This window comes from Lepidochelys olivacea, assembly GCF_965140295.1.
Source record: "Lepidochelys olivacea isolate rLepOli2 genome assembly, chromosome: 16".
In the NCBI taxonomy this organism is placed as follows: domain Eukaryota; kingdom Metazoa; phylum Chordata; order Testudines; family Cheloniidae; genus Lepidochelys; species Lepidochelys olivacea.
In genome coordinates, this window is record NC_140426.1 from 4,642,934 (window position 1) to 4,658,239 (window position 15,306).

The 15,306-nt window shown below is 48.4% G+C and overlaps 2 protein-coding genes across 4 annotated transcripts in view; both read left to right on the top strand.

The window, feature by feature from the left end:
* CCDC183 (coiled-coil domain containing 183) overlaps positions 1-2,075 on the top strand; it is a gene marked incomplete at its 5' end in the record, with an annotated part of 29,507 nt that extends 27,432 nt beyond the window's left edge. Inside the window, 3 exons of the mRNA XM_084650325.1 lie at positions 16-144; positions 850-946; positions 1,938-2,075. Coding sequence (XP_084506451.1) covers positions 16-144; positions 850-946; positions 1,938-2,074 — 363 coding nt within the window. The 3' untranslated portion in view covers position 2,075. The remainder of the gene's footprint in view (positions 1-15; positions 145-849; positions 947-1,937) is intronic.
* A 646-nt stretch (positions 2,076-2,721) lies between these two features.
* Positions 2,722-15,306, top strand: part of RABL6 (RAB, member RAS oncogene family like 6) — a 111,895-nt gene continuing 99,310 nt past the window's right edge. For all 3 annotated transcript variants that reach the window (XM_084650523.1, XM_084650524.1, XM_084650525.1), the window contains exon 1: positions 2,722-3,365. In XM_084650523.1, coding sequence (XP_084506649.1) covers positions 3,236-3,365 — 130 coding nt within the window. In that variant the 5' untranslated portion in view covers positions 2,722-3,235. The remainder of the gene's footprint in view (positions 3,366-15,306) is intronic.

The window sequence follows — 15,306 nt, forward strand, 5'->3', positions numbered from 1 at the left end:
TCTCCTTGCCCCTAGGGTGACATTCGCGTGGACACCAGTGACGCTTACGACAAGCTGCAGTTCTGTGAGACAAAGCTGCTGCACTTGACAAAGGTCATGACCAACCTTCCATCCTACAACTTCAGCAGGGAGGAGAACAATGAGGTGTGCTATTCCTCCCGGTCAGGCATGGGGGCCTTCCCCTGAGAGGGGCCCAGGCAGCAGGACAGCGGCACTGCTACTGAAGTCCCCAGGAAGTAGGTCTCCTCTCTCTAAAGCCTGGAGGAGGTCCCAGAACACAGTCGTGCTGACAGGTTGGAGATGCCCAAACTTTGCCCAGCCAAAGGGGCTGCACTGGTAACTTGCCAGGAGCTCCCAGGCACATTGCAGCTGCCCTTATCTTTCACTTGTTTCACGTGTGTATAAGCCCCTGCCAAGCAGCATCTTAGCACCGTGCAGTAAAAATAGTGGAAATCAGGGATATCAAGAAGCAACATCTAGCAATTAGAGACTCTGTGTCCCAGCCATGAATTGGACCATTGTGATCGCAGCAGCCTCCACAGTTTAGTGGTGCTTTACACACAGGTTGGCTGACCCCTCCTGGGCTATAGGCTAAGACTTGCCACACTGAGTACGTCTCATGTCTCTGATGGGATTGTACTCCGGTGGCTAGCCTCACTCACTGCTTGCACCTCCGCGGCTATGCTCCATGTTTAGCATGTTAGCTTGCAAATAGCTAACACGGGTAATGTCTCCTTGACCTGGAAATTACTTCTTCAGCTGGAAATGTAGACATACCCTGTGTCCATTGCCCCCTTCTTGTCCCCCTCCCCACCTATGCAATATTTAAACTGAAGTGTTTTTTTACAGACCTATGTGAAAGTTAGGAATTTCCTGGAGGAAAGTACAAGGAATGAGCGTCAGAACCTGAAGATTTCTTTTGAGGATGAAGATGCCGCCGTTAGAGGTATGAAGATCTTGGAATTGGGAGAGCACTGAGGACCTGTAGTTAGAATGGAGATCCCAGCCAGCTGCTGGGGAGAGCTTTCAGCAACATTCGCAACAGCCTCTCCATCCTCTGTAACTTCAGAGTCCCATCAACTGCATTCCACTGAAGGATCAGACATGGACCCCCACTGACTAACACAAAATTGGTGCTGGTTTAGAAAACTGGAGATGCCAGTCAGTCCTGCGGCTCACATGGTTTGTGTGTGGGGAGCCACATCCCTCCCTCCAAGGCCAAGGGTTCTCACTACAGTCTAGGGGATTTCAAGATGGTAGGAGAGTAAGAAATGGGTGAATCCTATGGGCTGCTCCTCTGCAACCTCCAGTCAAGGGTAAATATCTCTCACCTTCTATGTACATCCTCGCCATTCTCCTGCCTAGTTATAGCATTGCTATCCCCATCAAAAATGAGGAGTCAGGCCTCCAACGGCATCAGATTGCCTTAAACCTCATGCAATTTTAAAAACTAATTCATGTTGAGGTCTGTTTATTCACCTTCTGCTGTTGGAGCCTCAAGTTTCTGAGCTTTATTCCACAACCACTACAGCTAGAAACTTAGGTTTCTTTTAAATGAAAGCTGAGATTCACGCATAATCACATGGCTCCAGGAGCTGCAGCTTTATAGAAAACATCATATGGCATGAGAGATGGCAACACTGCAGTTATTTTAGTGAGCTGAGTCCTGACAGCTCAGAGTCCGAGGCACTGGGAATGGGAATGTAGCTTGCAATGAATGTACTGACAACTGTGCTTGGCTGGATAGCACCAGATTTCTTCAAGCTGATGTGATTGTGCTGCCCACTGCCAGCTTGAGGCCTACAAAGACGCCATAAGCCCTAATACTAGGGGCCTCTGCTGGGGATTTAGCCCCTTGTGTTACAGCTGAAAAGCAGCAGCTGCTCCAGCGCCTTGTGCTTTCCCAGCCTGCTTCACTAGGCTTTGTCCTTTTACAGATGCCTTTGATTTTGCTGACATTGACCACAGCTACGTGCCCAGCCGGGACGAGATCAAAAAGCAGGGCGTGCGCCTGATTGAAACCATGACCAAGGCAGCCAAGAAGAAGCAGCGAGGAGGCCGGAAAGGCACCTAAGGCCCAGTGCCACCATCTCACACCAAAAGCGAATTTATTTCAGACTTAATAAAGCTCTTCACTTTGCTGGGCTGGCCTCATGCTGCCCAGGCCCGGTCAGCGCCACGAGAAGCGGTCAGCGCCGCGGCTGGGCTGGTGAGGGCCCAATCCTGTCAGGTGCTGAGTAGGGTTATCGCCTTTGAAATGCAGGGGAAAAGCAAGCCACCTCCACAGGAGAAGGCCAGGGCTACCCCGGCTCCCCGCCCGGAGGCCACGCCGCGGCCCGTCTCCCTTCGACAGCCCGCCCCGGGAACCCCGACAGGGAGCCCCGACCCCACTGCAGGCGACTCGGGCCCGCTCCCTCTTTCTGGGAGCGGGAAAGTCCATAACCCAGCCGGGCCCGCCAGCCCCGGCCCGCGCGGCAACCCGAGCGCCCAGCGCCCGCCACCCCGCGGCCGGGCTCGCGGCCCGCACTGCCGTGCGCGAGCCCGGCTTGACGCGCGGGAAGGGGGCGGGGCCAGTGCGGCGGGGGCGGGGCTGCGTGGGCAGAGCTGGGCAGGATGGTGGGGAGGGGCGGGATGCGGGGCCGGGGCATGGCTGAGTGGGCGGGGCTGGATAGGACGGCGGGCCGCTGTGCGTCAGGGTCACTCTCTTGTCCCGCGCGCCGTTCCGTAGCTGCGCTGGCTGCGCGCGTCCCTCTCTCCTTAAAGCGACAGGATCAAGATGGCGGCCGCGCTGGGGGCCGAGCCATGTCTCTTATGTCGGCGGCCGGCGGCGCCTGCGAGGGGCTGGCGGGGCTGAGCCCGACCCAGAGGAGCCCTGGGCAGCGTCGAGACTCGGCCACGCCGCTCTCTGCCCCAGGACCGGGGATGCGGCGTTAACCTCCCGACGCAGCGCCGGGACCTCCCCGCCCGCTCGGTCTGTGCGGGGCCAGCCCCGAGCTGCCGCCCGCGTCCTGCCCCGCAGCCCGCGCCGGGGGGCAGGCCTGGGAGTGCGACGGGGTGATTCCTCCCCCGGCACAGAACTGTGTCTGCTTGGGCCCCCGATGGCCCCATAAACCGCCCGCGCCCCGCCCCGCCCCGCGCGCTGCCCTGGGCGGGCGGCTGCCGAGCTCCGGCGGGAGGCGCGTTTCCTGCGCGCTGTTCAGGGTCCGCGCCCCTGGGAAGGCGGGGGGCGAGGAAGATGTTCTCGGCCCTGAAGAAACTCGTGGGCTCGGACCAGGCTCCCGTCCGCGACAAGAACATCCCTGCAGGGCTGCAGTCCATGAACCAGGCTCTGCAGAGGAGGTTTGCCAAGGGGGTCCAGTATAACAGTGAGTAGGAGCTTGAAGGTTTGGGGGTGCGGAAATACGAGGGCGGGGAATAATCTCTCGGGTTGGAAACGTCCGTGCCCTGAGAGCGGCATCATTCCTGCTGTTGTGTGCAGAGGAATGAACCTGTAACCACACAGTACTAGCCCTTTGTTTTGTGTGCTGTTCCTCTCACAAAGTGTCCCCGAAACACTTTGTGGCATTAAATAGTTCCACTAGATGTGGGAGATGGAGTGAAAGGAAAAGGAGAAAGACAGAAAACTCAAATCTTTAATGCTTGTTTCAAAAACTTTTCCTGTTTTAGGGGCTGGGTGGTGCTGAAGGCCTACACCCCCCCCCACCCCCACATACCTCTGCTGACTTCATCGGCAGTTATAGGAGCGCAACATTTCTCAAGATCAGTCAATTAAAATCAGTCCATTTTTTTCCCTCCATTCTCCTCCTCTCCCTCCCCCCCCACGTTTGGATGATCTTTGCTACATCCCAGGAAAGTGGTTCTTTCCAATCAGGTGTTAATCGCTGTTTGTTACTAAATGAATATTGTGGAATTTTGCCATCGTAAAGGTTAGTGAAAGGTGAAGAAGGCGCCATATCTAGTTTTATTAGGTCCATTAGTCTCACATTGGGCATCAGTTTATGCAGGTACATTTTTTTAGAATTCTTTTTCAATAGGCATTTAAATGAATGTTTTCTCGTAGGCAATTGCAGCATCTCTTATTTCTAATAAAACATTTCTTGAGACCCAGAGGGGCACTAGGTGAAATACGTGCACAAGTAATAATTGTGACACACAGGGTAGTGGTTCCAAAACACTTAAGCAATTTTTACTTAAGCAATTCAGCAGCTACATTTTCTCTTTTTGAGACCCACCCAGGGGCCAAAACCCGTAAGTCGGCAGTGTCCTCCGCTGCTGTCGCCTTTTCCTTGCTCCTCTGAGGCTGTGGCACTGACCACCCATAGCAGTACCCTCTGCCCTGGCACTGCAGCCCTAATTCCAGTGCAGAGGAGAGGTCCTGCAGGGGCATTGGAGATCGCCCCTCCACAGCTGAGCCAAACCTGAGTGGTGCTGCAATGCCGTGCAGCAGGTCGCAATGCCTGGAGAGCCAGGTCCAGCCCCCTGGGACAGGGACTGCTGCTGTGGGGGTGAGTGTGGAGCAGGCTCGATCTCCAATGCCCAGAATAGGGAGATGGGCCCAGCCCTGTGGGACAGGAGCCACCACTGTGCAGGCTCCCTCTCCAGTCTCCTCCTCTCCAAATCAGGCCTGCAACCTACCTAAACCTTCCCGCGATCCAGGGGTCGGTTGAGACCCACTTTTGGGAAACACTGACATAAGGCGATAGTTATATCATCCATTCTGAAAATAGACACACACCAGCACGGTGAGTATTAGCTCACCTGGATGGATCTGTGTAGGTAGTGAAGTCAGAGTGCAGATGGCTTGCAAGGAGATCAGCAGTGTGGAATAATGTCTGATTTGTAAATGTTGGACTTGAATAGTTTTCTATGCATGTGTGCACAGCTGGGGAGATGTGAGGGGGATAGAAACCACAGTTGAGGGGAAGGGAGAGGCTAGCATTAGAAATGTAGAAAGGATGGTCAGCAGCCCTTCTGAGCTGGGATGTGTATGTGTTTTTGTTATACCAGAGGAAGCATTTGGTTCGCATCTGTTAGGCATACTAAGAATAATGTGTAATAAATTGGTTAGTCTCTAAGGTGCCACGAGTACTTCTTCTTTTGCGAATACAGACTAACACTGCTGCTACTCTGAAATCTGTTAGAATGTGTAGCAATTGTGTGGAGCTATATCCATTTTTAAGATTAATACAGCTGGTCAAAAATGCAGACACTAAAGCCACCAAGCATAGTCCTATTGAATCCTTAGCAAGTACATCCATTTTACCTTTGTTACATTGCTAAAAGCTTGTGGAAGGGTTTTGTTTGGTGACTTGACAGTACTTGTGTTCGGATTACTGTTTTTAATATTGATGATGGAACTGAATCTTTCTGTCGCTGCCTTGGGGGAAGCTTTCCAATTGCCATAGTAACTCTTCTCTCAGTGTTGCTCTTATATAATAATTACAGAAGATGCAGGCCAGCTTGTGAAAGGGTTTGGGAGGTGGTCCACTAAGACACACGTGGTGTATTTATTTTTGAATGCCATGCGTGTGTGGCCCTTACAGGTTGGACAGTCTTGGCATGAGGCGTTGTAACTAAGGCTACCTGTGACTTCCAGAGACCTCTGTGACATTCTGTGCTTCAGTCTCAGGGGCTGTGGGCTCTGGAGCTGGCAGCCAGCTGGGTCCTGGAAGGGTTCCAGTGACAGACGACAGCAGCCCCCCTTCAGGGTTCCAGCAACAGGTGACAAACTCCTGAGGGGGCCCTCAGGGTTTCAGCGATGGGCAACAGCCTCACGTGGGGTGGGGGTGGGGGGCAGCGGGATGCCTCAGGTGAGCGGCTGGGGGTGTCCTGTTTTCTCTTTGGCCGATATCCTCTCCCTGCAGCTTCCAGCAGCCATGGGCAGAGGGGGAACCCCACAGCTCCCAGCCACCATGGTGGCAGGGGAAACCATGGAGCAGTAGTAGCAAAAGTCAGACACGTCAGGGCTTCCGTGAATTTTTTTTGTGGCCTATGACATGTCTGTGACTTTTACTAAAAATAACCATGATACAATCTTAGCCAAAGTTATAACATGAGTTGGATATAGGATAGTAAGGGATGTCAGGCAGAAAGGGTGTTCCTGTGGGGAAAACTCTTACATTATTTCGCCAATGCTCCTTTGTAAGTTTTTTTTAAAAAAAAAAAAAAAAAAAAGAGAGAAATTCAAGGGGAAAAATTAAAATGCTTTTCATAGCCATTGTATATAAATAAATGTCATGCCTTTAACCCCCTTTTTTCCTACATTTGCTCAAATCCAAATTTTTGGTTCGCTGTCGTGGCTGTTACAAAAATGCTCCCTTTTTTTTGGTGGTGATCCATTCAAAACATGAAACTGAACTCTGTTTCCTTACCACACATTTATTTAGCTCATACACTGACTTGTTGAAGGATTGCTCATAAGAGCTATAGCTAATGAACTGGCAGTCAGGAATTCCTACATTCTAAATCTGGCTCAGATACTGATTTGTGTGGTTTTGGTTGTGTCATTTGACCTCTTTTTTGGGGATCGGTCCTGCTTTGAGTGGAGGGTTGGACTAGATGACCTCCTGAGGTCCCTTCCAACCCTGATATTCTGTGATTCTTTGTGCCAGTTTCCATAGCTGTGTAGTATATTTAAGAAAAGAAGTGGAAGAAAACCCTCAGGTGGATAGTTCTTTAACTATATTAAGTGCTGAGTTATGCTTATGAGTTCTGGACAGCTGGCATTGGTTATAGGAAAAAATACATTGAAGCACTTTGTTGAGGAAACCCCTTCCACTCCCTGCCCAATAATATAGACTTTTCAAACGAAGAGAAGAGGTTGGCGTCTTTGTAGGGTATGATTTCAGAATAGGGCAAGGCCTAATAGCCTAAGCAGCAGCCACTAATATTCAATGGAGAATCATATTTCAAAATATATTTTCATACTTGTACCACACGTGTATTTTCACATACTCCTCATCCACACTGTGCCTTGTGGGCATACCACCATACTTGGCTTTTTAGTATCGGAGAAGAAAATAAACTATAAGCACTGCCATACTACAAACTGAAAGTTTACATAAGGTGGTGATAGGCCTTCAGCCACATTCGTTCATTTCTTCCTCTCCCAGCCTTTCTGGGATTATATGTCTGAGGATTCCCTTTAAACTACCCATTGATGGTAACTGATCAGTTAGATCAATATAATACTGACAGACACATGCTGTGTAAGCTCTGCCTAAAAATCACCCACTAGTAGGAAATATTGAGGCCAGTGGTTTTGGGAAATCAAATATTCTACCAGTCTTCTGCTTTTCTCCCTGTGAAAGTAGAAAAATGGTCTCATGGATATATTGTATCCTTTTATGAAGTTTTGAAACCTGATTTTCTTTGTTATAGTTTATTATTTATATATTATAGTTTATTTGTATTGTATTACAGTAGGTGAACACACCTCAGTTTGTTACTTTTTTTTCCTCACATTTTTCTGTCCCCCACAAATTACTTCTGATGCTTGTTAAAAACCTGTGGGTGTTGCTTTAATTTAAACCACTATTTACGATCAAATTAAAGCTGCAAGCCTACCTTTATCATAAGTGGTAATACCTATATGTACCTTATTGATGTTCCTCATTTCAAATTTAAGAGTATCCAAAGGGCTGTTTGGCCAGAGACAATCAGGTAATTCTGAGTGCTGAGTTACTGGTGATGCTGTATGTCTGTTTTTTTTTTTTTTAATGATACCCGGTACCTTATCGGAGTTACATACATGCAGCAGTGGCAAGAGTGTTTGACACATGATAAATGAAGTAATAGATAGCCTGGGCATATTACATTTTAAAAACCTACCCTATAATAAGGAGGGTGTGATTGTAATTAAAAAAACAAAGGCAGTGTTAAATTCACCCTATTGTTATTTGAGTGGTTATTCTGAGTGTCTTGGCACAAGTTGCACAGCATAAGAATGACCATACTGGGTCAGGCTGGGGATCGGTCCTGCTTTGAGTAGGGGGTTGGACTAGATGACCTCCTGAGGTCACTTCCAACCCTGATATTCTATGATTCAGTTGTCCATCTAGCTCAGTATCCTGACAGTAGTCAAGGCCAGGTACTTTAGAGGGAATGAATATAATAGGGCAGTTTTTCAGTGATCCATCCCCTGCTGTTACAAACAGTAGGCACCACAAGAGAGGAGATAATGGTGTGGTTGCCCTTAACCAGCAAATGCATGGTATTTTAAGGTAACATAAAAATGTCCAACTCAATTTAGTGGGGGTTTCAAATGTAGGTTTTTGTGTGGTGTTTAAAATGTTTCAGAAGACCTGACTTCTAAGCCTTTGGAACTAAACTTTTTCTGTTTTAACACACCGCTGAAGAGTTAACCCAAACCCAACAGCACAGTACAAGAGAAGCAAAAATTGAGACAAATTATAAGCAAAAGTTAAACTGGCCAGCATAATTACCTTTTTCAAACTGAGATGTGTGAACAGCATAAATGGTGAAAGATACATCTGAGTTCTAAGTCTTTCCCTTTTAATAACCTAAGCTGTAATTTAATATTGGGCATAGATTTTTAAAGGACTCTCGAGGGGAGGTAGTCTGTTCCTTTGGGTAGGGCATAGCTCTGAGGCAGGAGACCTGGGCTCCTGTTCCAGCCCTACTGCTGACCTGCTGCATGATTTAAGGAAAATTGCTTACCAAAAAAATTAGCCTTTCACCTCTCTGTATGTATTTCTCTATTTGAAAATGGAGATAATAATGTTTACCTACCTCTTTAAGGATTCTGTCACATCTATAGGTGCAAAACACTATAAGTACTGCATATTATTTTAACCTTATTTTTGGTCTTTTAAAGTCATGTATTTATATAAACATAATCCCAAAAAAAGGCAACTATAATTTTTAAATAACATTTTTAATGGCTGCTTATATATTGTACATTATTTAAAATATTTAAGTGCGTGATACAAACATCTTGAAACCAAGCAATAGCAGTCCTCCACTTGTATCTCTTTCCTTTAGATACAGTATGAACATTGGACGAAGGGCTGCCTTTTGTTATTAGGCTACTTTGGCAAAATGACGCAGAATTTAATGCTAATCACTTGTTCCAGTTTCAGGGGTGAGAAATTACTTAAGAGCAGTCCATTTCCTAAGGAGGAACAAATTCTTTGCCTCAAAGTGGTGTGTGAAATCCTGGCTCCATTGAAGTCAATGGCAAAACTCCCATTGACTTCAGTGGCGCCAGGATTTCACCTAATGATTTCTGATTTAATCTGACAAGATAATCAAACTTAAAAAATTAGACCAATGTCTAAAAGAACTAGACCCTGATGCTGAATCATAGAAGGTTGGTGTTGGAAGAGACCTCAGGAGGTCATCTAGTCCAACCCCGTGCTCAAAGTGGGACCAACCCCAACTAAATCATCCCAGCCAGTGCTTAGTCAAGCCGGGCCGTAAAAACCTCTAAGGATGGAGATTCCACCACCTCCCTGGGTAACCCATTCCAGTGCTTCACCACCCTCCCAGTGAAAACGACGAAGAGTCCTTGGAAGTGGAACCCATCTCCATCCTTAGAGGTTTTTACGGACTGGCTTGACAAAGCCCTGGCTGGGATGATTTAGTTGGGGTTGGTCCCGCTTTGGGCACAGGGTTGGACTAGATGATCTCCCACAAAAGCTTATGCCCAAATAAACTTTAGTCTCTAATGTGCCACAAAGACTCCTTGTTGTTTTTGCTGATACAGACTAACATGGCTACCACTCTGAAACCTGCCTCATAGTGCAATAGTTCTTCCTACTATCCAACCTAGACCTCCCCCACTGCAACTTGTTCTGTCATCTGTCACCACTGAGAACAGCCTAGCTCCATCCTCTTTGGAACCCCCCTTCAGGTAGTTGAAGGCTGCTATCAAATCCCCCCTCTTTTCTTTTGCAGACTAAATAAGCCCAGTTCCCTCAGCCTCTCCTCATAAATCATGTGTTCCAGTCCCCTAATCATTTTTGTTGTCCGCTGAACTCTCTCCAATTTGTCCACATACTTTCTGTAGTGGGGGCCCCAAAACTGGACACAATACTCCAGATGAGGCCTCACCAGTGCCTAACAGAGGGGAATAATCACTTCCCTCGATCTGCTGGCAGTGCTCCTACAAATGCAGCCCAATATGCCATTAGCTTTCTTAGCAACAAGGGCATGCTGTTGACTCATATCCAGCTTCTCATCCACTGTAATCCCCAGGTCCTTTTTTGCAGAACTGCTGCTTCACCAGTTGGTCCCCAGCCTGTAGCAGTGAATGGGATTCTTCTGTCCTAAGTGCAGAACTCTTCACTTGTCCTTGTTGAACCTCGTCAGATTTCTTTTGGCCCAATCCTCCCAATTCGTCTAGGTCACTCTGGACCCTATCCCTACCCTCCAGTGTATCTACCTCTCTCCCCAGCTTAGTGTCATCTGCAAACTTGCTGAGGGTGCAATTCATTCCATCATTCAGATCATTAATGAAGATGTTGAACAAAACCAGCCCCAGGACCAGCCGGTGGGACACTCCGCTTGATACCAGCTGCCAACTATACATCGTGCCGTTGATCACTACCCATTGAGCCGGACGATTTAGCCAGCTTTTATCTACCTTCTTGTTCATTCATCCAATCCATACTTTTTTAACTTGCTGGCAAGAATACTGTGGGCGATTGTATCAAAAGCTTTGCTAAAGTCAAGGTATGTCATGTCCACTGCTTTCCCCATATCTACAGAGCCAGTTATCTCATTATAGAAGGCAGTCGGGTTGGTCGGGCATGACTTGCCCTTGGTGAATCCATGTTGACTGTTCCTGATCACTTTCCTCTCCTCAGGTGCTTCTTAATGGATTCCTTGAGGAGCTGCTCCATGATTTTTGGGGGACTGAAGTGAGGCTGACTGGTCTGTAGTTCCTGGATTCTCCTTCTTCCCTTTTTTAAAGATGGGCACTATATTTTCTGTTTTCCAATTGTCTTCAGCTTTTTCCAGTTGTCTGGGACCACCTCCGATTGCCATTAGTTTTCAAAGGTAATGGCTAATGGCTCTGCAATCACATCAGCCAACTCCCTCAGCACCCTTGGATGCATCTGGCCCCATGGACTTGTGCATGTCCAGCTTTCTAAATAGCCCTTAACCTGTTCTTTCACCACTGAGGGTTGTTCATCTACTCCCCATACTGTGCTGCCCAGTGCAGCAGTCTGGGAGCTGACCTTGTCTGTGAAGACTGAGGCAAAAAAAGCGTTGAGTACTTCAGCTTTTCTCCACCTCATCTGTCACTAGGTTGCCTCCCCCATTCAGTAAGGGTCCCACGCTTTCCCTGAGCACCTTCTTGTTGCTAACATATCTGTAGAAACCCTTCTTGTTACCCTTCACATCCCTTGCTAGCTGCAAGTCCGATTGTGCTTTGGCCTTCCTGATTACACCCCTGCATGCTTGAGCAATATTTGTATATTCGTCCCTACTCATCTGTCCAAGCTTCCACTTCTTGTAAGCTTCCTTTTTGTGTTTAAGCTCACTGAAGATTTCTCTGGTAAGCCAAGCTCGTCGCCTGCCATATTTGCTATACTTTCTGTACATTCTGAAGGTGAGAGCAGGCTTCTAGAAATAACACAGAATTCATTGCTTATCTTTGAGTTGTTAAGGTCATGTGCTTGATGAAGCTGTGGTGAATCCCATTTATATTGTTAGCTTTTCAGCATGATGTTTTGGTCATTTCTTATCCTTAGAGTACGTGGGTTTTTTCTTCACACACAATTAGGTTCCTTGATTGAGTGGCTTTTCATTTTGTGTGTGTGTGTACATGTCGTCTCTCAGTCTTTACTAGAGCAGACTGGTGGCCTATGCAGTTGGTTTCCAGTCATTACAAATGCATTTGATTATATTGGCATTTTCTGACTTTGCCTCAGGCACATATACCTTCCACAGTGAGTCCAGACTGTCTCAACTTTTCTGTATTACTTTGCTGAGAATCACTGCTGTGTTCTGCTTCTGGTAAGAGTAGAGTAGAAGATGTGGTCCTTGCTGCAAGGCACTTGCACTCTAAGGCTCTGGCAAGTTTCTGCACAGTAAAGTGGCTTTCTGCACTGTTAACTCCTGAGGTGAACACACTGCCAAGCCACTTCGTGCACGGTTGTAGCGCTGTAAAAAAACCATCCCCACGAGAGGCATAGAGCTTTCTGCGCCAGGGCTACAGCGCTGTGTTGCCAGTGTAGTGGTGATTACAGCGCTATGACTGGCCTCTGAGAGGTGTCCCACAATGCCTTTTCTCACCTCTAGTCATTGGTTTGAACTCTACTGCCCTGCCCTCAGGTGACCAACTGTCATCCCCACCCCGTAAATTCCTTTGAAAATTTGAAAGTCCCCTTCCTGTTTGCTCGGTGATGCATGCAGTGGTTTTAGCGTATCTTTCCAGGTGGCCATGCCTGCTCCACGCACAAGGCGATCCCCTGCTTGGAGCAGTGCTGAGCTGCTGGACCTCATCAGCATTTGGGGAGAGGAGGCTGTCCAGTCCCAGCTGCGCTCCAACTGTAGGAATTAGGATACCTATGGACAGTTTTCATGATGCATGACAGAAAGGGGCCATGACCGGGACACATTGCAGCACAGGGTAAAAGTGAAGGAGCTGCGAAACGCCTACCACAAGGCACAGAAGGCAAACCATCGCTCCGGAGCTGCGCCCAGGAGCTGCCGGTTTTACAAAGAGTTGTATGCGATACTTGGCAGTGACCCCACCTGTACTGCGAAGGCCCTGTAGATACTTGGTTGGCTCATGTGCCAGTCAAGAGTGGACCAAGCCTGGAGGAGGAAATCTTGGATGAGGATGTGGAGTGGGAGGGGGACTCAGAGGCCAGAGATGCATGCAACCAGGAGCTCTTTTCTACCCTGGAGGAGCCTAGCCAGGCATAGCTGTCGGAGATTTTCGAAGCACAAACAGGAGAGGAGGCCCCCAGTAAGTGGATCTGAGTTTGGGAATCGCTGAAATGAGTTGTTGGGGGCAGAAGGGTTGGAGAAAGCAGGCTTGTCTCCCACCGCATGCCTAGTCTGAGCGTCAGAACAGGTTGTTGATTAACTCCCTAACTTCACGGGAATCTCCCTTAGAGACCTCCAGGAAACTCTCATGGAGATACTGGGCAATCCACTGCCACAGTTTCTTCGGCAGAGCTGCTTTGTTTTTGCCCCATGAATGGTAACATTCCCGTGCCACTGTGCTGTCGAGGGGGGATAGCATTGCTGCACAGAGATGATCTGCATAGGGGCCAGGGCAGAAGCGGCAGGCTTGGAGAAGACCCTCCCTTGATTCTTTGCTGACCCTCAGCAGTGAGATATCTTCCATAATGATCACGTCCTGTAGAAAGTGTGGGGACAGGAATGATTATCAGCCCCCTCCCCCCCAATCCCCTACAGTGCTGGCTTTCCCCAAGAGCCATGTGTTTAGTGTACAGCAGGGTCCGGGCAGAGGGATTTACCCTCCCCTGTGGCTGCTGACCTTTTTGGGGTCTCGTGACTCATGTGTGCTTGCTTGGGGTCAGCCAGTTAGTGACAAGTGTGAGAGTACTGGATGTGATTTAAAGCACTGAATCAGTGTTGTCTGTGTTGCAAACAATACTGCTTCTGTAAAATGTTGCGTTTAAACTTCAGAGATGACCTTGGGAGCCCAGCCTCCCTCTTCGTTATCGGCAGCGGAATGGCTGTGCAGAATTAGAAAGCAACCAAGAAGAACTAAGGAGGACTTTCTGTATGATGTTATGATGCACTCCGCCGCCGAGAAACGGGCATTGAAGGAGTGGCGGGACAGCAAGAAGAGGGACCGGAAAGAGAACACAGCACGCCAGAATGAAACCACAGAGTGCCAAGGTTATGGACTGCCAAGAGGACACGTTCCAGGTGACACTAGCTCTTCAAAACAAGCAGCTCCGCGCCCTCCCTCCCCTGTAGCTGCTGTCACAAAGCTCTTTCCCATGCGCCCCCCAGACACTGCCAACACTCTTATCAACCTCCTGGCTCCAGTCTCTATCTGCAGCATTCCACTCCTCGCTCCCTCACAGTCCAGCCCTGCAGACTCCCACTACCCACTGCACTGAACACCCTTCCCTCTGCAGTTTGGCCCTGCTGAAGTACAGTACCTGCTGCATTGTACTCCAAAGGAGAAGGTTGGATATGATCCCTGGACATACAAAATCTTTAGCGATCCCGGGACCCCTCCTCCTCCTCTTGGGACCTTCCCTTCTCCCATCCCCTCACTGCTGATGGTTTTTTTTTTTTTTTTGGTTTGACTCTCTCCTCCGGTTGTTTTCAATAAAAGAATTGTGTTGGTTTGAAAGCGATCTTTATTCGCTTTATAATATCTTTATTTATTATTAATTGAAAGCAAAAAGAGCCCTGCAAAGCAACATACAATTATGTTAAACTCCCATATAGAGTCGTCTGCACCAATCACCTGCTAGCATTACAAGCACTGCACTCATAGAACCATAGAATATCGGGGTTGGAAGGGACCTCAGGAGGACATCTAGACCAACCCCCTGCTCAAAGCAGGACCGATCCCCGACTAAATCGTCCCAGCCAGGGCTTTGTCAAGCCTGACCTTAAAAACTTCTAGGGAAGGAGATTCCACCACCTCCCTAGGTAACGCATTCCAGTGTTTCACCACCCCCATAGTGAAAAAGTTTTTGCTAATATCCAACCTGAATCTCCCCCACTGCAACTTGAGGCCATTACTCCTTGTTCTGTCATCTGCTACCACTGAGAACAGTCTAGAGCCATCCTCTTTGGAACCCCCTTTCAGGTAGTTGAAAGCAGCTATCAAATCCCCCTTCATTCTTCTTTTCCGCAGACTAAACATCCCCAGTTCCCTCAGCCTCTCCTCATAAGTCATGTGTTCCAGTCCTCTAATCATTTTTGTTGCCCTCCGCTGGACTCTTTCCAATTTTTCCACATCCTTCTTGTAGTGTGAGGCCCAAAACTGGACACGGTACTCCAGATGAGGCCTCACCAATGTCGAATAGGAGGGAACGATCATGTCCCTCGATCTGCTCGCTGTGCCCCTACTTATACATCCCAAAATGCCATTGACCTTCTTGGCAACAAGGGCACACTGTTGACTCATATCCAGTTTCTCGTCCACTGTAACCCCTAGGTCCTTCTCTGCAGAACTGCTGCCGAGCCATTAGGTCCCTAGTCTGTAGCAGTGCATTGGATTCTTCGGTCCTAAGTGCAGGACTCTGCACTTCTCCTTGTTGAACCTCATCAGATTTCTTTTGGCCCAATCCTCCAATTTGTCTAGGTCCCTCTGTATCCCATCCCTACCCTCCA